At 39.2% G+C, this 18,401-nt stretch overlaps 2 protein-coding genes across 4 annotated transcripts in view; both read left to right on the plus strand.

Moving 5' to 3' along the window:
- The window catches only part of LOC128861516 (uncharacterized), a 115,088-nt gene extending 110,537 nt beyond the window's left edge, over nt 1-4,551 (plus strand). For all 3 annotated transcript variants that reach the window (XM_054099722.1, XM_054099714.1, XM_054099705.1), the window contains exon 6: nt 49-4,551. In XM_054099722.1, the coding sequence (XP_053955697.1) occupies nt 49-3,711 (3,663 nt within the window). In that variant the 3' untranslated portion in view covers nt 3,712-4,551. The remainder of the gene's footprint in view (nt 1-48) is intronic.
- Nucleotides 4,552-8,226: 3,675 nt separating this feature from the next.
- Nucleotides 8,227-16,967, plus strand: LOC128856194 (uncharacterized). Its single transcript, XM_054091542.1, has 3 exons — nt 8,227-8,542; nt 15,169-15,203; nt 15,268-16,967. The coding sequence occupies exons 1-3, from the start codon at nt 8,491-8,493 to the stop codon at nt 16,447-16,449; spliced, it is 1,269 nt and encodes a 422-aa protein (XP_053947517.1). The 5' UTR covers nt 8,227-8,490; the 3' UTR covers nt 16,450-16,967.
- Nucleotides 16,968-18,401: the final 1,434 nt, after the last annotated feature.

The raw sequence follows: 18,401 nt of genomic DNA on the forward strand, positions 1-18,401 counted from the left end.
TATAAATTATCATTGAATTACACTAAATTTACGTAATTTCCTTTTCAGGTCTTTCACATCTGCGAAGAGGGTCGCAAGATATCGTTTCTCTGTCCGAATGGTACCATCTTTCAGCAAAGCGAACTCACTTGCGACTGGTGGTTCAAGGTCAATTGCTTAGGTTCGCCAGGCTACTATGCAGACAGCGCAGAAATACTCAACAAACAGCGTGTGCAGCGCATACGTCCCTCCGTACCGGTGCAGGGCTTCAATATTGTTGGCGGTGGTCTGAATATCAAACCTAAAGTAAACAATCAAGTACCGCGTCCACGACAGTCTGCAAAACCGGAACGACGTTTCGACTCGAATGAAGAGCCTTCGCTGGAAACGGTCGACTTTGAGGATATTTCGGGAGAGAAGCAATTGAAGGGGGAAAAGACGCAGATACCGGCGAGCATCGATAACAACAACAATAATGATGAGACGCAAATAGCGGCAGAAAGTGGATCTTTTGTGGATGGACGGAGACGCAATAGTTTTGGATATGACAAGCCAAATGTGGATGCGGTGGAAGTAAAGTCGGCAGAAACCCGTACGAGAAATAATGGACGGAATAGCGCATATGTGGATGGACGGCGCGGCACTGGTAGCAACAATGTAGATAGCAGTAAAAATGGCAATGTAAATGGTAATGGAAATAGTAATGGAAATGGAATAGGAAATGACAGTGGAAACGCAAAAGGTAACGGCAGCGGAAGTGGAAATGGCAATGACAAAGGAAAGGGAAAAAGCAATAGAAATGGAAATAATAGTAACAATGGTGAGAGTAGCAACGGTGATAGCAACAGCGATCGTTCCGCTCCTACACGCAGTGGCTACATTTATCAGAAAGAATCGACCGAGCGTGCACGAGATGGTAAACGTGGCCAACAGCGTTATCGTGAGGACTCGAAGCCTCAACTTGGTTCATCAGAATCTAGAGAAGTCAGTATAGAGAGTCGTGAGTACAACAAAAAGCCTTCACTCCTTGAGAAGCCACTCCGACAAGTAACTCCGGTTGAGGGTCGCGCCAAATCACGCTCTGGTACTTCAATTAAGGCAGAAACAGACACGGACTCGAATGAGCCACGATACTCGACACGCTTTGCAGAGTCACGTTTACAAAACACCACACCATACCACTCAATCGGTACATATTCGACAGCACGACGACTGGATACGACTCGCAGCACACCATTCTATACACCAACAGTACCAACGGTGGCTAAGTCAAAGACAACCGAAGGTAAAGGATTTTACATTAAGGGTTCTCCGGTCGTTGGATCGAATATTGTAGCCTCCACACCGAATCCAAATCGCTATAACGTCGGCACCGAGTCACCAATTGGATCCAAAAGAAGAGTGAGTTCACAAGAAACCACAACAATAGCATCACCTATTACAACGCTTCGTCCACTCATTATTGGCATGCGTTACAATAAAGAATCATCTGCCGAAAAATATAAAGCAATAAAGAATTCATTCGACGCCGACTTATCAGTGCAGCGGTCAAGAAAGCGTCCGGACTCAGCAGATCTTATTACAACTTCGACAACACCAGCGCCCACGGGACCCACATACTTGCCCCATAACGCTGGTCGTCCGAAAGGTACATCGAATGCAGGTGGTGACGATTTTCTCTTTGCACCGCAACCAGCCGTTGAAAGCGATAACTCGGTTACCCGCAATGTACAGGAAATGATTAAAACTATTAATCTGCTGAACACCAAGTTTGATGATGTTGACTTGTCCAAATACCAAGGACAAACGCGCGAAGGCTTAGAGATACCACCCTCTTCTGGCCCTGATGCTTTAGTTTCACTGGCCAAGTACTTTGCAGGTGAACAGAATGCAGCATCAAGCAACTCGGTTAGCGCCTCAGCTGACAACAATGGCAGATCGGGTACCGACCAAAACATACCCATAACCACGCTTTCCACATTGAAGTACTCGGTTAAGCCCATCAAAGTCTCTGAGAGCGCAACTGATTCGACAGCCAACACCACACCCGGTGTAAATACAAAGGCAGATGATATACGTGCCAGTCTATTAAGTGAACGTACAGTCAATAAGTACTCAACTCTATTCGGTTTGCAAGATGCCGAAAGTAGACAAGCAACAGATGATAGCAAAGGAATACCAAGTGGTACAAATTCGACAAGCACACCAAGTGATAAATTCAACCTTTTCCCACAAATAGGTACAACTGGTGCGACGATTAGTGAGCTAGCAGAAGCACCAGACTCACGACAAATCGCACATGTATTCTCGGAAGCGATCTCCAGCTACTTAGAGGATCCCAAAACATTCCGTGCACAGCTTGAAGCAGTTAGACCAACGGAACCCACAATAGTAAGCGGCAAACCAAACTTTGAGCCCATCACCGTCACCGACCGATCGCTCTTTAACTCAGGCACCGCCGCCACTTATCTTCCCACCCAATCGCCAGCAGCTACCGAATCGACTGCTACTGCATCCAGCATTGCTGCCGAGATTAATAGTAGCTTTGACTTTTCCACGCCATCCAATGATTTATTGAGTACCACAGAAGTACCCGATACGACAACTTTCAGACCACGCTTTGGTGACGCACGACAACAACTGAGACAACAGATATCAGCTAAATTAGCACCAGCTTCCGACGACTCGAACGAACATGAGGAGTTCCTTCACGGTGAACACACCCATTCGTTTGTTATGCAACGCAATAATTTCAATGCATTTAATGGTAAAATTAGTGCAGCTTATGTCGAGACGGAAAACAAACCAACCGAGAATCCCTGGAACCACATTTCACAGACTGACTTCCTCGATCCACTCACAATCAATGATGGGCTCATGAAGGAATCACGCACCAGCACCATTAGTTCATTGAGTTTTGCGAAAACAGAAACAACAACACTAGTCCCGGACACAACATTGCGCGGCCAGCAGAGTGTGCTTGCAGCAGATCTACAACGCACTACAGGGCGTACCAACGAGCAGTACACACGCATCGGTTCCGCTGAGGAGACTACACGCCACACCACTGTCACACACCAATCACCCGAATTTGACTCATGGCAAGAACTATTCCACACATATAATCTGCCACAAGAGTCACTACCATCCAGCAACGGATTGCAACGCATCGCCAACAAGCTCTTCGGCGGCCTCAACGAATCGGAAGCATTGCATTTGAAGAATGTTATGCAACAGGCGGAACATAATCGTCAGGTTTTAAGCCTGCTTTTGCTACTCATACAGACATGTGACGATCAGAATGGCAAGGCATTAGAGCGATCACGCAAGCATCTCTTGAATGCGCTCATCGACATGGATAGTAAGTTGGCTTCCAATGAGAGTGGCAAGACGTCGCATCAGAAAGGAGATAAGGTAGCAGCGGCGGCGGTAACGCAGTCAGTGGTTACAACTACTTCGCGCACGGCAGAGACCACAACCAATTCTCCGGCGCCCGCTGCCAGCACGATCACAGATGTCAGCACGTGGACAACAACATTACCGCCAGCCATCACACAGTCAAATGGCAGCGTAGAAGAGACGACGAAATTCGAAATACGCGTCGAGGATCCGGAGGAGAGCACTGCCAGCAGTGCCGGCAGCAATGGCGGCAGTAGCAATTCGGATGAACGCGCCTTGGAGCTACTCAAGTCATTATACTCATTGGCCTCGAAATTCAACAGCAAACGATAAAACTGGCGAGCGGCAACGAAAAAACAAAAATAAAAAGGCACGAGACTTGTTGGATGCGACACTAGTGCTCTACTACATACATATATTGCCACTTTGTACATTGAGGTCTGTCATCAGTCGTGAATCGGCAGTCGCGTTTAATGTCTACTCGCTGATCGAATACTTCGCAATAATTGCTTAATCAAGCGAAAATACTTTTATTTCTTTCTTCCAACCTTTTGGGTTATTTAATTCCATTTGTACCAATTTAATTTCATGATTTTTTATTCTATTTGATTATTTGTATTTCTTATATTTGTATTTAATTTAATTACCCTTATTTGCTATTTTTAATTTTAGCTAATATTTTTTAAGTACCCGCAGACTAGGTTGAAATTGTATTACGCAGTGGAAGTTAAATTTTACGAAATGAAAAGAGTTTACTGTTCAAAATCGTTAAGAATGAAGAAACGATGCTTTTGTTTAATTATAACGTTAAATAATTTTTTTTTGTTTTGTAAATAATTTTAAATGTTTACTACTCGATATTTTAGCTCAACAGCATATGCAGACCGTTTTGCATTTGTATTGTGGAAAATCGAAAATGCTCAAATTACGTATTTTATTGTACCAAGCGCTTTATTTCTTATAAAAACTTTCGAGATTATTGAAATGCATTTTTTTTTTTATTATTTTTGTATTGCTTTTTGCGATACGTCCTCTTATGCTTTATTTAAAAAATTACTTAATGTTGCCGTCGCTCGTGTAAATATTTATTACCTTTTAGAGACACGTTTCATTCTGCCACACTGTAATATTTTTTTCTTGTATATTAATACCAACAATTTATACAATGAACGAATAAACAAATAAAAATATAAATTAATTAGTAACAAACTGTTTTAATTCACTAGAAAATGCAGATGATTTGCAAAATTGTTTGTTTTAACTAACGGTAAGTAAGCAGGCAGTCCATTCATCGCTTTTAGAAATAATAAAACGAAAATAAGTTTTTAATATAAATGCAATGATGACAGATTACCAGGTTTGGAGAAATGGAATGAAACCACGTCACCGGGTACTCGGCAACAGAATTCTGTCCGATCATTTCACACGCATTCACTCGTCAATCATTCATTCGTCCAATCAGTCGTCCAGGTAACGAAGCCACATGAGTGTAGACCACGACGGACAAAATAATAAGGTGGCGCCGATCGTGATGCCACTACTTTGCTCTCAGCAAATTCAACAGAATCGCGGTGTGTGTGGCGTCGCATTTGTACCAATTATTCGCGTGTTGTTTGGGTATTTTCTTTTTTTTCTTGCATTCATGTTTACATTTAACATCTCTCTGCTACAACCATATTACCACTGTGACGTCACGGACTTTATGATGGGCGCAATCTTGTTTCTATTATTCTTGAGTGTAGACTGTATTGATTTTTTCGTATATCACCAACATAATCTCAGTTTTTTCGTAAGCAATCCGCAAACCCTATTATGTCAGCCAAATTTGATTCTTACAAATGCGCTGAAAGCCGGTTAATGGTCTGATATTGACCACGCCTTGTTTCATGTTTTTTAAAGGCCCTTAAATGGGCAACACTAATCTCTGTGAGAGCCGATTTGACAACTCTCGTCATTTTAAAATTATTTATTTTGTGATTAAGTTGGATTAACAATTCAACATGACAGCGGAGCAGCTTTCACAAATGCTTAAGATTTCTTTTGAAAAATATGATTCAGTTTTCGGCGAGTATCCACTAACCATTGCCGAAACATCAACACGTCCAGGAAAAGTAACCATTTGGTGCGCTTTATAGGGCAATCGAATCATTGACCATCTGACTCTTTTAGATTATTTTATCTCAGGTTATATAAAGTCGCAAGAATACGGCAGTAAACGAGAAACAAATAAGCACTTGGAAGTCAACATTCGATACGTTACAGGCTGGTTTACCGCCAAAAATGTATGAAAATTGGTTCTTCAAATTATCAATTGACATATGATTTTTTGTGAGTAGCTGTTTCACTCGGAGTTTTTCGAAGTTGAGGGGTCACTAGTACGACAGTCATACGAATGCTACAAGGTGTAAACAAAAGACTACTTCCAAATATAAATATTTCCACTGATCACCCTCCGCTAGCAAAAATCAAAGTTACAATAAGATAACTCAAAAATAACAAAGCTGATGAGCGCGCACTTGATACCATAAATCCGTAAATAGGTGTGTAATTTGGAAGGCACTACAAAATAGCGGCGTTCCAGATTAAATAGCGACTCTCATCAGAGAACTCTATACTGAAGTGAATAAAAACAAAATTTATGCGCATGGAAACATCAGTGGCAGAACCTTCAACGATTTGGATGAATGGCAACACAGAGTGAATTGCTGATATTGAACAGTTCACCTATTTAACCAGTGTGCACAGCACGTGCAGCTTTCTTCAGACTGAAAAAGATTTGGGACTCTAATGCTCCATCCCGAAAGACCAAACTCTGAATCTTCAATACAAGTATCCAGCCTGTTCTCTTATGTGGATCAGAAACTTGGAAAGTCACTGATGTGATCTGCAATAAGCAACAAGCTTTCGTAAACAAATGCCACCAAAAAATCTGACGAATTTTCTGGCCACTTACCAGCGCAAACTAGAACCTTCACGCCTTCACAAACAACATATCCCCTAATATGGAATTTAAGTGTTCAAAAGTTTTCAAAAAAGGTTCAAGTTGTTAACAAATACTTTTTTTGGAAAAAAAATTTGGAACTTCTTCAAGGAAGATCATCAACCTCACTTAGCGCTACAGCTGCTTGTGCGCCTTGGCCGGCTTTCCCGGTTTCTGACTCTCATTGCTGAACGTTCCCCTGCTATTGCATCTTTCTATCTTAATCTGAGTATAATAAAGTTTCAAATTAGGTGATTGAGTACTTTTTCCATTTTTTCTTTTGCACATAAGTCAGTAACATCTTCTTTCACCTGATGACCATTTATTCTACTACGCAAAGTTTAAAACGTTCTATGAATTTCTAACCCTTGTGAAACTTTGCCCACTGCTACATATTTTGATAATGACTTCTTCACAAATTTCTAGGATTTTCTACACACAAACATTGACTAAGAATTTTGTTTCTTTAGATTCAAGTTGCATATATTATTTAATATCTGCACTCTATTTTTAACTTAAAAAAAAGAAACATTTCTATTTACCCATATGAGTTTTAGCTCAAATGTACGAAGTTTTAAATATTTTTCCAATTATCACATACTTTTTGCTCACTTCCAATTAAATCTTCAACTATTCGCATCTATTTTTTATGGTGATCTTGATACCTGAAACAATTGACAATTCCCTACAGAGGCCACAAACACGAATATGTACATACATACATTCAGAATGCAGTATTAGTGATTAGACCAATTATTTTGAAAATATTTGTACAGCAAAGACCTTGACATTTCTTAGTCTAAACCAATGGTAATAAAGCAAACGGACGCACAAGAGACCCATTGGTTGAAACACAAATGTCCTAATGGTATTGGATGAATTTACCAAAAAGTTAGAGGTCATTTTGACATTTGGATTAGGCATATTATGGGACACATATGTGTTTGTGTAACATACATACAAGGATTTACAATAACAAATCAGAAGAGTTTGCGCAGTTGGCAAGGATATGATCTGACCTTGAAGTCAACTGCGCTTAAAATAATCATCAAACATGTGGTAGCAATGCATGTTTGAAACAACAATAACCACAACACTAACGTCAAAAGCCTTTGCCATCATCTAACCAGGCATATATTTGTAAGTATATGTGTGCATACATAAGCCCGGGATGCTGACTTGAGCGTTAAACGCTATTAACTAAATTCAATTAATGGGCCGGGTTGGGCTAGCAAACAAACAATAGGATTATCCATGGTAATAAATCTGCATTGAAATAAAAACGCGAAGCAAACGAGAAAAAAGGCAAATGAGCAAAAATTTTGAACACGTTGTGAGCGACGTCAGCAATCCGCGCGGCTACTTGCTTACGTGGGTGAGTACCTCTTACATGAATATACGAGTATATGAGCATGTGTGTATATGTGTTGGTGCCCATGCGTCAAGAGAATTGATAAAAAATCACATATCGTAAATTCGCCAAAGATGCAACAAACAACAAATGGTATACGTAAAGCAAAAACATCAATAACAACAACGGAGAGTAGCTGTCGCTGCAACAAAAGTAATCAATCAGTTGCAGAGCCAACTAACGAATTGTATAACAGTATTCTCTGAGTATTCTCAATAATTAGAATGAAAATAATTTGCAATAGAATCTGATGATATTTCCATCTCCAATCATTTACTACGTCTCAATGTGGAGATTTCAGAATGCATCGAAATGTGTGCTGGCCCTCTTATTTGTTTGCATTGGAAATTGACGTCGCTAACTGGAATGAGCTGTTGGTTGCATGTTGCAGACGACAGCATGGGTTTGATGATATAAAAAGGCTTACACTTTGGAGAAGTAAGCACACAAACGCAGTGTCAGTCGATCGGCCGCTTTGCTAGAATTTAAACGCTTCCCATTTAACTGAGCAAAAAGTTGCGTATACGCCGTGCTGAGTGCGCTATAGTGTGAAAACGCCAAAGTTTCGAGCCGGAAAAAATTTTAGAGGACTCAAATTTGCAAGGAATTTAAATGAAAGTGCATTTTTAAACTCCAAACTACATTTGGAATAATATTTGGCACGTATTAAGGAAAGAAATATTGCAAAGCAACCATCCGCAAAGAAATTGAAATTTGTTGCATGGCTGCACGAAAAAACATAAGTAATATGTTAGAAATATTAAATTATATAGGTGAGTAATAATCAAAAGTCCCCACATAAATAGGTATTTTTTTTAGGTTAGAAAAGAAAACTACAGAGCGAAAATATACAAAGAACAAGAGGAATTGCCTGACGAATGAAACTTTTTGAATTTGCGAAAAATCTCGCATAGTGTTGTCAATAGTTTTCTATTTGTTTATCAAATTATTATTTTTATTTGTTCTTTCACTTCTCATAAAAATTATTTGCATCCCAATATAATTGTCTTAATTCGTAATTTCAAAGTACAGAGTTGCCACCAGTTTGCTTAATTTTTAATTAATAAATTCGCAATCCATTTGTGATGCAGTACGATTTTTAACTAAATTGAGTCTTGTATTCTAATATGATATTCGACATAACCGCCCCGGTGCTACGGCTTACATTGTCCATTTGATCAGTCCAATTTTTGACTACTTTTGCCAATAAATCCGGTCATTAACGCCATATGGCTTGAATATTACAATAAATCGATTGTTAAGCCATAAACCATCAATTTATAAACACAAATTTAGTCAACATGGCTTGATTGCGCTCACCATTCACCGTAACGGCAGCTCCTTCCTCATTTCGAAAAAAATAATTACCGACGATGCCGCAAGTGGTCTAGTAAATTTCCACAATTTGGAGGTGTTCTGGCGTTAAACAATTCGTGGTGACTTTGCGAACCTTACTGAGTAGAAATTTCAACATAGTTTGTCATTCTCCGCTGTCAAACCATAGTTATCGATATCGACAGTTCTCATGCAGCTAAAAACGCCCTTTAATTAACTTAAAAGAAAAATAAAATGCAAAAATTGAAATGTTTAGTTGGCTACGCCAAAAAATATTTGTAAAAGAAAATCTTTTGGTATTGAAAAATTTTTTGGTAAAGAAGGAAGTATTGTATTAAAATATGGGATGAAAGATGGTCTTTTTATTTTTTATTTATTTTATTTTGCATTAAAAAATGCACAATGCATTTAATTTTTTTAACAAAAATTTTATAAAATTTGATTTCTATATTAGTTCGGTAGAATTGGCATTTAGTTATTTTATACAGAATTTCATATCTTAATTCTATTTAAAATTAAATTCTAAATAAATTTTTTTTAGTAAAAAATTAAAAATTAAAAAATTTAAATTCATATCCCATTTTTTATTTAAATCTGAGTAGAATCTTAGCACAATGTAATGGTTTTAGAAAAATGCTTTGAAAATTTTATTTTTGAACTTGATCAACTTTGGTTTACAGAATAACTTAATATACACTCTTAAAATACTAGTTTAAGCCCTTTTTCATTCCATTCAAAAATTTTTTTTAAAATTTTTTTTTATTTAATTTAATTTAGAGTTAGTTTTCTTTTTTATATCATTTAATTTAGTTAGTTTCTTAGTTTGTGCAATTTCAATACTCCAGTATTTCCTTTTTAGAAAATCCTGATCGAATGATTCTCGTGAATTTTCTCATAAAAGTTAGGATCAACTTCATAAGCTCCAATAAACTTGGGTCTATAATTCTAATTCCAGAAAATGGGTTAAAAATCTCCAGCTAGCTGATTTTTCGGCTAGTTCATTACCCTATATCTCACATACTACAGGAACCAGCTCAATTTTCAATCGTCAATAAAGAGACAAATCTCCACTGTTCTCTTTTCAATATCATCATAACATCACAGTTCGGGGAACCATTGCTTCCATTACAATTCGCCTCCATGTCACTCGGTCATCAGCTTTTCATTTGATATTAGATATGCCCATAGTTCCAAAGTCCCCTTCAATGTCATCTCTCGATCGATATTTCGGCTGGCCTCTTCTTCTGTCGCCTTGTGGATTGGTTTCGTATATCTTTTTCCCGTTCTCTTTTAGAAAGAGATCTTTAAGATCATAAAAGCATACTTGCTTCTTGAAAATGAGTGCCGAAATCACCAACCAAAAAACTTATCGCGCACAAAGTCACTGCCAACAAAGCCCGCAACTGAATCTTGCATTATGATTGTTAATAAACTAATGAGCAATAATAACAGCTAAGAGCCCCGTAATGAGAGATCTGAGCAGTTTATGTAGATGTTGTCGGGAAGATTGCTAAAGGTGGTAAAGATAAATGCTCCTGTTTATCAAGGCACTATTTAAGATCGTAAATGAGCCCGCTCTTGTTATCTGAGCTACGACCGTGTTTCTGTTGATTAGCCAGTCTTGATTTGATTACTAAAGACGACAAGATACCAGCTACATTACACTGTGCGACAGTGAAATTATAGTTTTATGGAGACCTAGTACAACTTGTAGGTTTTGAAAAACTAAGAAAAAATCTCATTTTATGGCCATAAAACCGTTTTTCAGTAAGTTGATGTGAAGAATCATTCTTAACTTCGCCAATTTCCATCCGATTTCGAATTGGTTTTTTTAATTCGAAAGAACAAAAACAAACCTTTTTGACAGTGTGTTGACAATTTTTCTGAAATGATAACTGACGAGACTGTAGACGGAAGTATTTGGAATTTTTTTATTTTTTCTCTATTTTTTCAACTTTGACATAATTTTATGATATTATCCGTTACTAAGGATTTTTTTTAGTACACCACTGTTATAGTAAATTTAATTTTGCGTCGAATGAGCTATATTTGACTGTGATTGAATTAAAATTAATGGAGTTGTGTGAGCTTTAAGATTTTAGTTTTTTTTTTTACTAATTTGGTATGTAGGTATAACTTTCGCTAAATGGGAATAAGGGCGCGTTTCGAAGCATGAAAATGATAACAAGTGTCATTATAAACACGTAATATTTATTGGAGTATTGTGCAGTGCAGCACTGTACGGTATGGTACGGTGCGGTACGGTGCAGTACACAACGGAACTGGTTCCAAACTTAAAAATGCATTTTAAACGGCCCTTTGGAGTTTAGTACATTTGTCATTCTCTTCATCAGGTTTGAATACTTCTCTGTAAGAAATTCGATCATCATCATTCATCTGAAGTCGTCATCAACTAAATTCCATTGTTTAAATCGAGAAGCGAGCGTTTCAGATTGTCTTCCCGATAGAAGTAAATCACGAGAAAGATCCTGAAAATCTGAATTTGATACAATGTGTCGTTCTGAAGACTTAGAACCAGACGGAAAGTACTCTTCATCATCAGGTTTATTGTTATCAGTTTGATCATCATCAGCAATGAGTTGAACTTCCTTCAGTTCCTGCAGTTGAGTCAATCATATCGTCCAAGACTACGGGGTTCTTAACAGTTGCAACATCAGAATACTTTATGTGCTTTCGAGTTTTATAATGATGACCGTTTACGTCCGTTTTATAAAAATAACAATCATCTGGTTTATGATAGGGCTGATGATGCCACATCATCGGAGAATATTGAGAAATTCGACTTTTCTGGCAACGTTTTGATTTATATCTCTTGAATTTCAATGAAACAAACAATAAAACTTTGACGTTTTAATAAGGTTAAATTATAATAACAAACTTCTTTTGTTAATCAATGTACAGTGTGAACTTTGGTACACTTTGGAGCTTTTCCATATTTCTATTAAAAAAAAATGTGCTATAATATGTCTGATATTTTCGTAAGTTCTAACCAGTTCTGTTGTATGCAGTACAGTGTACTCTTATGTATACATATACACTCCAATAAATAGTACGTGTCTATAATAACGCATCAAAACACGTCCTTATTCCCATTTAGCGTAAGTTATACCTACATACCAAATTAGTAAAAAAAAAACTAAAATCTTAAAACTCACACAACTCCATTAATTTTCATTCAATTACAGTCAAATATAGCTTATTCGACGCAAAATTAAATTTACTATAACAGTGGTGTACTAAAAAAAATCCTTAGTGACGGATAATATCATAAAATTATGTCAAAGTTGAAAAAATAGAGAAAAAATAAAAAAATTCCAAATACTTCCGTCTACAGTCTCGTCAGTTGTCATTTCAGAAAAATTGTCAACACACTGTCAAAAAGGCTTGTTTTTGTTCTTTCGAATTAAAAAAACAAATTCGAAATCGGATGGAAATTGGCGAAGTTAGGAGTGATTCATCACATCAACCTTCTGAAAAACGGTTTTATGGCCATAAAATGAGATTTTGGGGGTGTATTGGAAATTTCTCCTATACCATTTTTCTTAGTTTTTCAAAACCTACAAGTTGTGCTAGGTCTCCATAAAAGTATATTTAATTTTTTTTTTTTTTTGTCACACAGTGTTATCTGCCTGGGGTGAAGTGCTCGTCTTAAAGATGCCTTATGGGTAATAGCAAAAGGAGTAGAAATAGCGGTGGAGGAAAAAGTTAAGAAAATGGTAGTTTTTACTGACAATCTAACGCCCTGTCATCTCTTAGATGAGAACGAATCGAACAATTACAATACATAATAGCCTTGATTCATAATACACTGGATTACATGAGGTGTGAGATAGTTCCAGGTTCCGGGACATGTGCGCATCAAGGTAAATGAAAATGAATTAGCGGAATAGGCTTCTGTGTGTTAAACTCACACCAAAGGAAGCTCAGAGATAGATTCCAATGGCATTTGGAGAGATGATTCCTTTCAAATGTTGACCGCAACTGCGTCGTAATTCGGCCATCCGTAAACACCAATTTTGAATGCCTCGGTATCTCGTGAATAACTTTAATAATGTTCGTTTTCAGCATTAAGTTGGTAATCACTAATTTTAACCTCTTTATTGTAACTTTGAAATTTTTATTGTTAATATGTAAGTCTCAGAAGATTCGTACGCATGCTTTGCAGTTTTATTTTTTCTGTTGTTTTTTTTGTTTTTGTTTTGGTTCCTTGCTCATTGCACATGCCGGTTAAGTCGTTTTGTTTTTGTTTTTTTAATGTGAAGATGAAATTTTTTGTCGTAGCGAACTCAAAGAAGTAACTGTGGAAATCACTGAAACTAAGAACTCTGGAGAAGCTCTATCAGAGCTCTACAGTCATAAGAAATACTCTTTAAGATTTTGAATAAGCTGACCTTATGGGTTAAATAACTTTACCATAATTCACCTTTATAAAAACAAAAAAGGATGCCTTACTTGACTACGTTCCGGTAGTTTTCTTCAACATCAAACAGTTTTGTCTTGCGAACACTTGCAAGATGAGTCAGATAGGAAGGTAGGTGGGTGAAAACACCGCCCTGGAGATAAATGAAGAAAATACGAAATACATCACTCGATCCTTTCATGATAGTCACATCAGAATCGGAAGCTATATTTCTGAGCTCTTGCAAGAGTTTAAATACTTAAGCGTAGTACTCATCATAAATAAGGATCCGTCCTTATCAGTACAAAACCGTATTCAGGCAGCTTGGCATACTTTGGCCATATCAAACTTTTGAAGTCTTCATTGATATCAACGGAACTATAATAATACCCCTTTTCATCTACGGCTGTGAAGCATGAGCCCTTAAAGTTAATGACGTGAATTTACTAATGCGATTTGAAATAAAAATTCTCAGAAAAATATTCGGCCCTATGCGATTCGAAGTCGGTATATACCGTATAGGGTATAAGCACGAGCTCAGTGTTTTAATTGCGGAACGAAATGTAATGCTGTTTATAAATTCGCAAAGATTACGGTGGCATGGACACGTCTTAAGAATGAGCAGCGAAAGAGTGACCAAACCAGTTTTTGAAGCAAACCCTGAAGGAGCAAGAAGGAGAGGCCGGTCAAGGCGACGAGAAGAATAGAGACGTATTGTACATGAGGCAATAGTCCACCCCGGACTGCAATGCCAATATGATGATGACTGTTGTAAAGTGCACTATATGAAGGGCAATGGAAAAGAAATATATTAGTTATACCATTTAAGCTACCCGTAGGGTAGAGGATTACGTACACACATCACATTTCAATCAGTATTAAATTATTCCAATTATTAGTCCTAAGTGCTTGAAAAATAGCTGGAAAGATTTGAAAATAGTTATCGCAAATTCGAAAATCTTGTTTACTAACTTTGCTCAAACACACTATTCACAAAGAGTATTGGTTTAAGAAATCACGGTCACCAAGCCAACCAGCATCATCAACAACAGCGCACAGCGGAAGTCAGCCAAGCTCATCATACCGGCAGCAAAAGCCGCTGGAAACATGACCAGTGCGACACTTGTGGCTTATGCACAAAGAAATATAGATATATTTGCGCATACTCATATAAGCATATACACATAGCCATTCATAAGGCCGCATATGTGCATATGCATGTATGCATGCATTCAATACAAACTTTTGCTTCTTTGCTTTGCGAACTCTTCACAATTCGCAAAAACGTGCTGCCTGTATGTGAGCACATACAGTGTTATACATATCTACACGCTGCATATACACATACACAGATGTAATGCACTTCAACGTTGCCACCACTACCGCCGCAACCAATGATAAATGTTCGCATTCAAATTGGCTCCAACAGATTGCAATCACGTGCAGCAGCTACCCGCTTGTGGCAGTCAAAAACGACGATCTTGGCCTTATAAAACTGGGCCAGAGCCACACTCTGTCCGAAGCATTTTAATTTGCCGCAGCGGACGTCTTTAATTCATTTTGCATAGAGGCGGTCAAAAACTTTTATATTCCCATTTGCTTCCCCCATTTGCTTCTTACATTCCATTTTTCTTCTCATTGCAGGGCTTTCACTGTTGCTGCTCAGCGCGGGCACTAGAGTAAGCGATATTTACGCTTGTTTTCATGCAATAATTTCAGCATATTTCTTCTCCCTTCTTCTAGGCACAGAGCGGTTACAATTATGCGCGCCCGGAGATTTCTAATATTGCAAGCGGTGGCGGGAGCAACTCAAATGCCCTACGTCCATTGGTTCCGCTCAGTAGTAACACTATTACTGCACCTACAAATGCTGCTGTCGGGTATCCGTCCACCGGTGGCAGTGCTTATGGCGGCGCAACATCTGCGGCTGCAGCTCCTTACGCTGTTTTTGGCGCACAACCTACCGCACTCGGTGCTACTGGCCCAACTGCTTACGCCGGCGCAACAGGCGCATCCGCACTGCAAGTGGGTCCTGGTTTCAACACGGCAAAGCGACCCATTTTGTCAACTCAGCAACGTGGTGGTGGCGGCGGCGGCGGCGGCGGCGTATATAGCGTTGGCTTGACTAATATTGCTGGTGCTCAAACAGCGTATGGCAGCGCAGCACGCAGCGCCGGACTCAACGATGTGGACTATGGCGGTGAAGGCGATTACTCTGCTATACCGGGCGTGCCCGCAGTCGATTATCCGGTTTATGCGCAAGTGCCGCAGACAAATTTCGATTGCACACAGCAACTACCCGGTTACTATTCGGACGTCGAAGCACAGTGCCAGGTCTTTCATATATGCGCTCTCAATCGCACCTACTCGTTTCTCTGTCCAAACGGCACCATCTTCAGTCAAGAAACACTCGTCTGTGTATGGTGGAATCAATTTGAATGTAGCACCGCGCCCTCGCTTTACGCCAACAATGCGTATATCTATGACTATGGCAGCGAGCAACGCGCTGCTGGTGCCTACGGTGGTTCAAGCGTCACTGCACAATTAGGCGCGCGTCAATCAGCTAATTATCCAGGTGCTGCTAGCGGCAGTGGCTTACGCGCCACAAGCGCTTCAGTGCCAACAGCAGGAGGCATTTTTGGCGCGGGTAACTTGCGACCCACCGCTTATGGCACCCTGCCTAGCACAGCAACACCGGTGCCATCGACCGCAGGCTATAGTGCAGGTCGGTTCCCTGGCGGCGCTCCAGCTTCAGCTCAATCCTTCAACACTGCAGTAACGCCAATTGCCGCCACACAAGCTACTTATGGGCCTGCTGGTGTTGGTGTAGCTGGCGCCACTGGTTTGCCAGCCAGTGCGGCTGGTTCTGGCGCGAGTAGCAATCGTGAATATCTGCCGCCACCACAACAACAACGCCGGCCTTAAATTTACAAGGTAAAGTAATAGCAAAACCCGACAAGAATCCGCTCTCTACGTTATAGACCACTGGCACATGTACCCGGTTGTTGTTGTTCCTGCCGCCACACATCCGAACCACCGTTTAGGTTGTACTGCTTAGTTTATTCACTAAGTTGTTAAGATTTTAGTATCATATGTAACCATTTCATCATTTGTAATTCATCAATTATCCTATGATATCCCTTTTCTGAGGCATGCCCACTCGTCTTCAACCTCGAATTAACTCTTCTCCTCTTTAACTTGCGAATCTTTCAAACCAATATTAGTAGTATTTTACTCAATTTTTTACAAAAATAAAGTATTCATATAACAGCAAATCCTGCATTCTGCTACGCAAATAAATTGGAAGTTAAAAATTACGGCACAAAAGTCGAAAACCAGAAACTAAAAGCCTAGATTGGAAGGCTTATCCCAGTGAAAAGTTAAGGTTAGAATAGATAATTACCTCCGACGGAGAAAAGCTTTCTTTACCGGCAATTGAAAATCCATCCATTGTGTTATCTTCAAACGAAAGAGACATGTTACTAAGAAAATTTCACAGCTGGCTAATATCCAAACCGAATAGCTTCTCAGACGCAGTTAAAAGCTGAAGTTGTTTGGACCTTAGATAATCAAATACAAAGCCACTGAAGAGCAGATGTAGACACGACTCCACCCCACCATTCTGTAGACAATGAGGCAAATGGAACCCAAAGTTACCTCATCGTATGGACTTCCATCGGATAGTGACCGGTAAAGACGCGCAACACTGTCGAAAGCTGTAACCCTGTTAGGCTAAGAATCTCTGTCGAATGCCTCCTATGCACTCGTGGCTAGAAGAAGCTCACAACTATAAAATTTTTCATAATGTAATAATATGATTTATTACTCAGTCTCATATAATGGTAAAAATAAAAGAACTAGAATGGAAATCAGGTATACTCCAACTAATTTCCATCAAACTATAAGTGAGCCTAGAGCCTGATTGCTAACTCCAACGACGCTATCGTCTACGTTGACAGATATTTCCGAAAAGACAGGCACTATCAAAGTCCGCCAAGACAGAGTGTAGAGGACTCAGAATAGACCCCAATAAAACTGAACTATTTGTCTTAACAAGGAAGCATAGACCACCTAGAGTCTCCGTGCTTTTTTTTTTTTTGCTTAGTCAGGTGTAAATCAAAATGTCATCAAAGATGCCATCACACCAATGGTATGTGGGGCATGCTCCTACTAACACTATAACATTCCTCCTCCTCGGCTGATTTCCACCCCGGGACCGCGTTAGCATATCTTCAAGGTGGAGCCGCGTTTATGTCAATTCACACAACAGGTTTCTGCGTCCAGGTTCCGCTCCTGTGGGCGTATGGAGACTTTACGGCATCGATAGTATTCATTCCTCCCTGCCTTTTCAGGCCATTGTAGAGAAAGTAAAACATCCGAAAATGTGCAATAGCCCGATACTCACAAGCTATTGTCTTGTCTTCTGTTCGGTACTGTTGTGAGTGTTTGGCTCAAGCGTCTGCACCTGTCGTCGGTTTGTCTAAAACAGTTGATCTCCACTGTGCACCTGTTAGCAAAGGTGCAAAAACTTACTGAGAAGCGAATAGACTACATAAACTGTATTATTTATAAGGTTGTTTTTTGTGTTTTTCTTCCTTTTTTCCTCAAAACTGCCGAATTATGTCTTAGCTAGATTGAGTACACTACTTAAGAAATAATCTAGCTGGCCTTACTACCTAATTAATTACATATTTTAATAGTATTACATACTTAATATATCTTTCTACTGCTGCTGTCCTCGACACGACTGTAGCCGCGAACGTTTTTGCGGCGTCCCATTTAGTGATGGTCGAGCACATATCCTGGACCAATCTGTTCTGTGCTCTCGACTGTATTCGAGCAACTCGGGCAAAAAGGGCTGTCGGCCAGCCGGGAAC

The sequence above is a fragment of the Anastrepha ludens genome, chromosome 2 (assembly GCF_028408465.1).
Source record: "Anastrepha ludens isolate Willacy chromosome 2, idAnaLude1.1, whole genome shotgun sequence".
Classification (NCBI taxonomy): domain Eukaryota; kingdom Metazoa; phylum Arthropoda; class Insecta; order Diptera; family Tephritidae; genus Anastrepha; species Anastrepha ludens.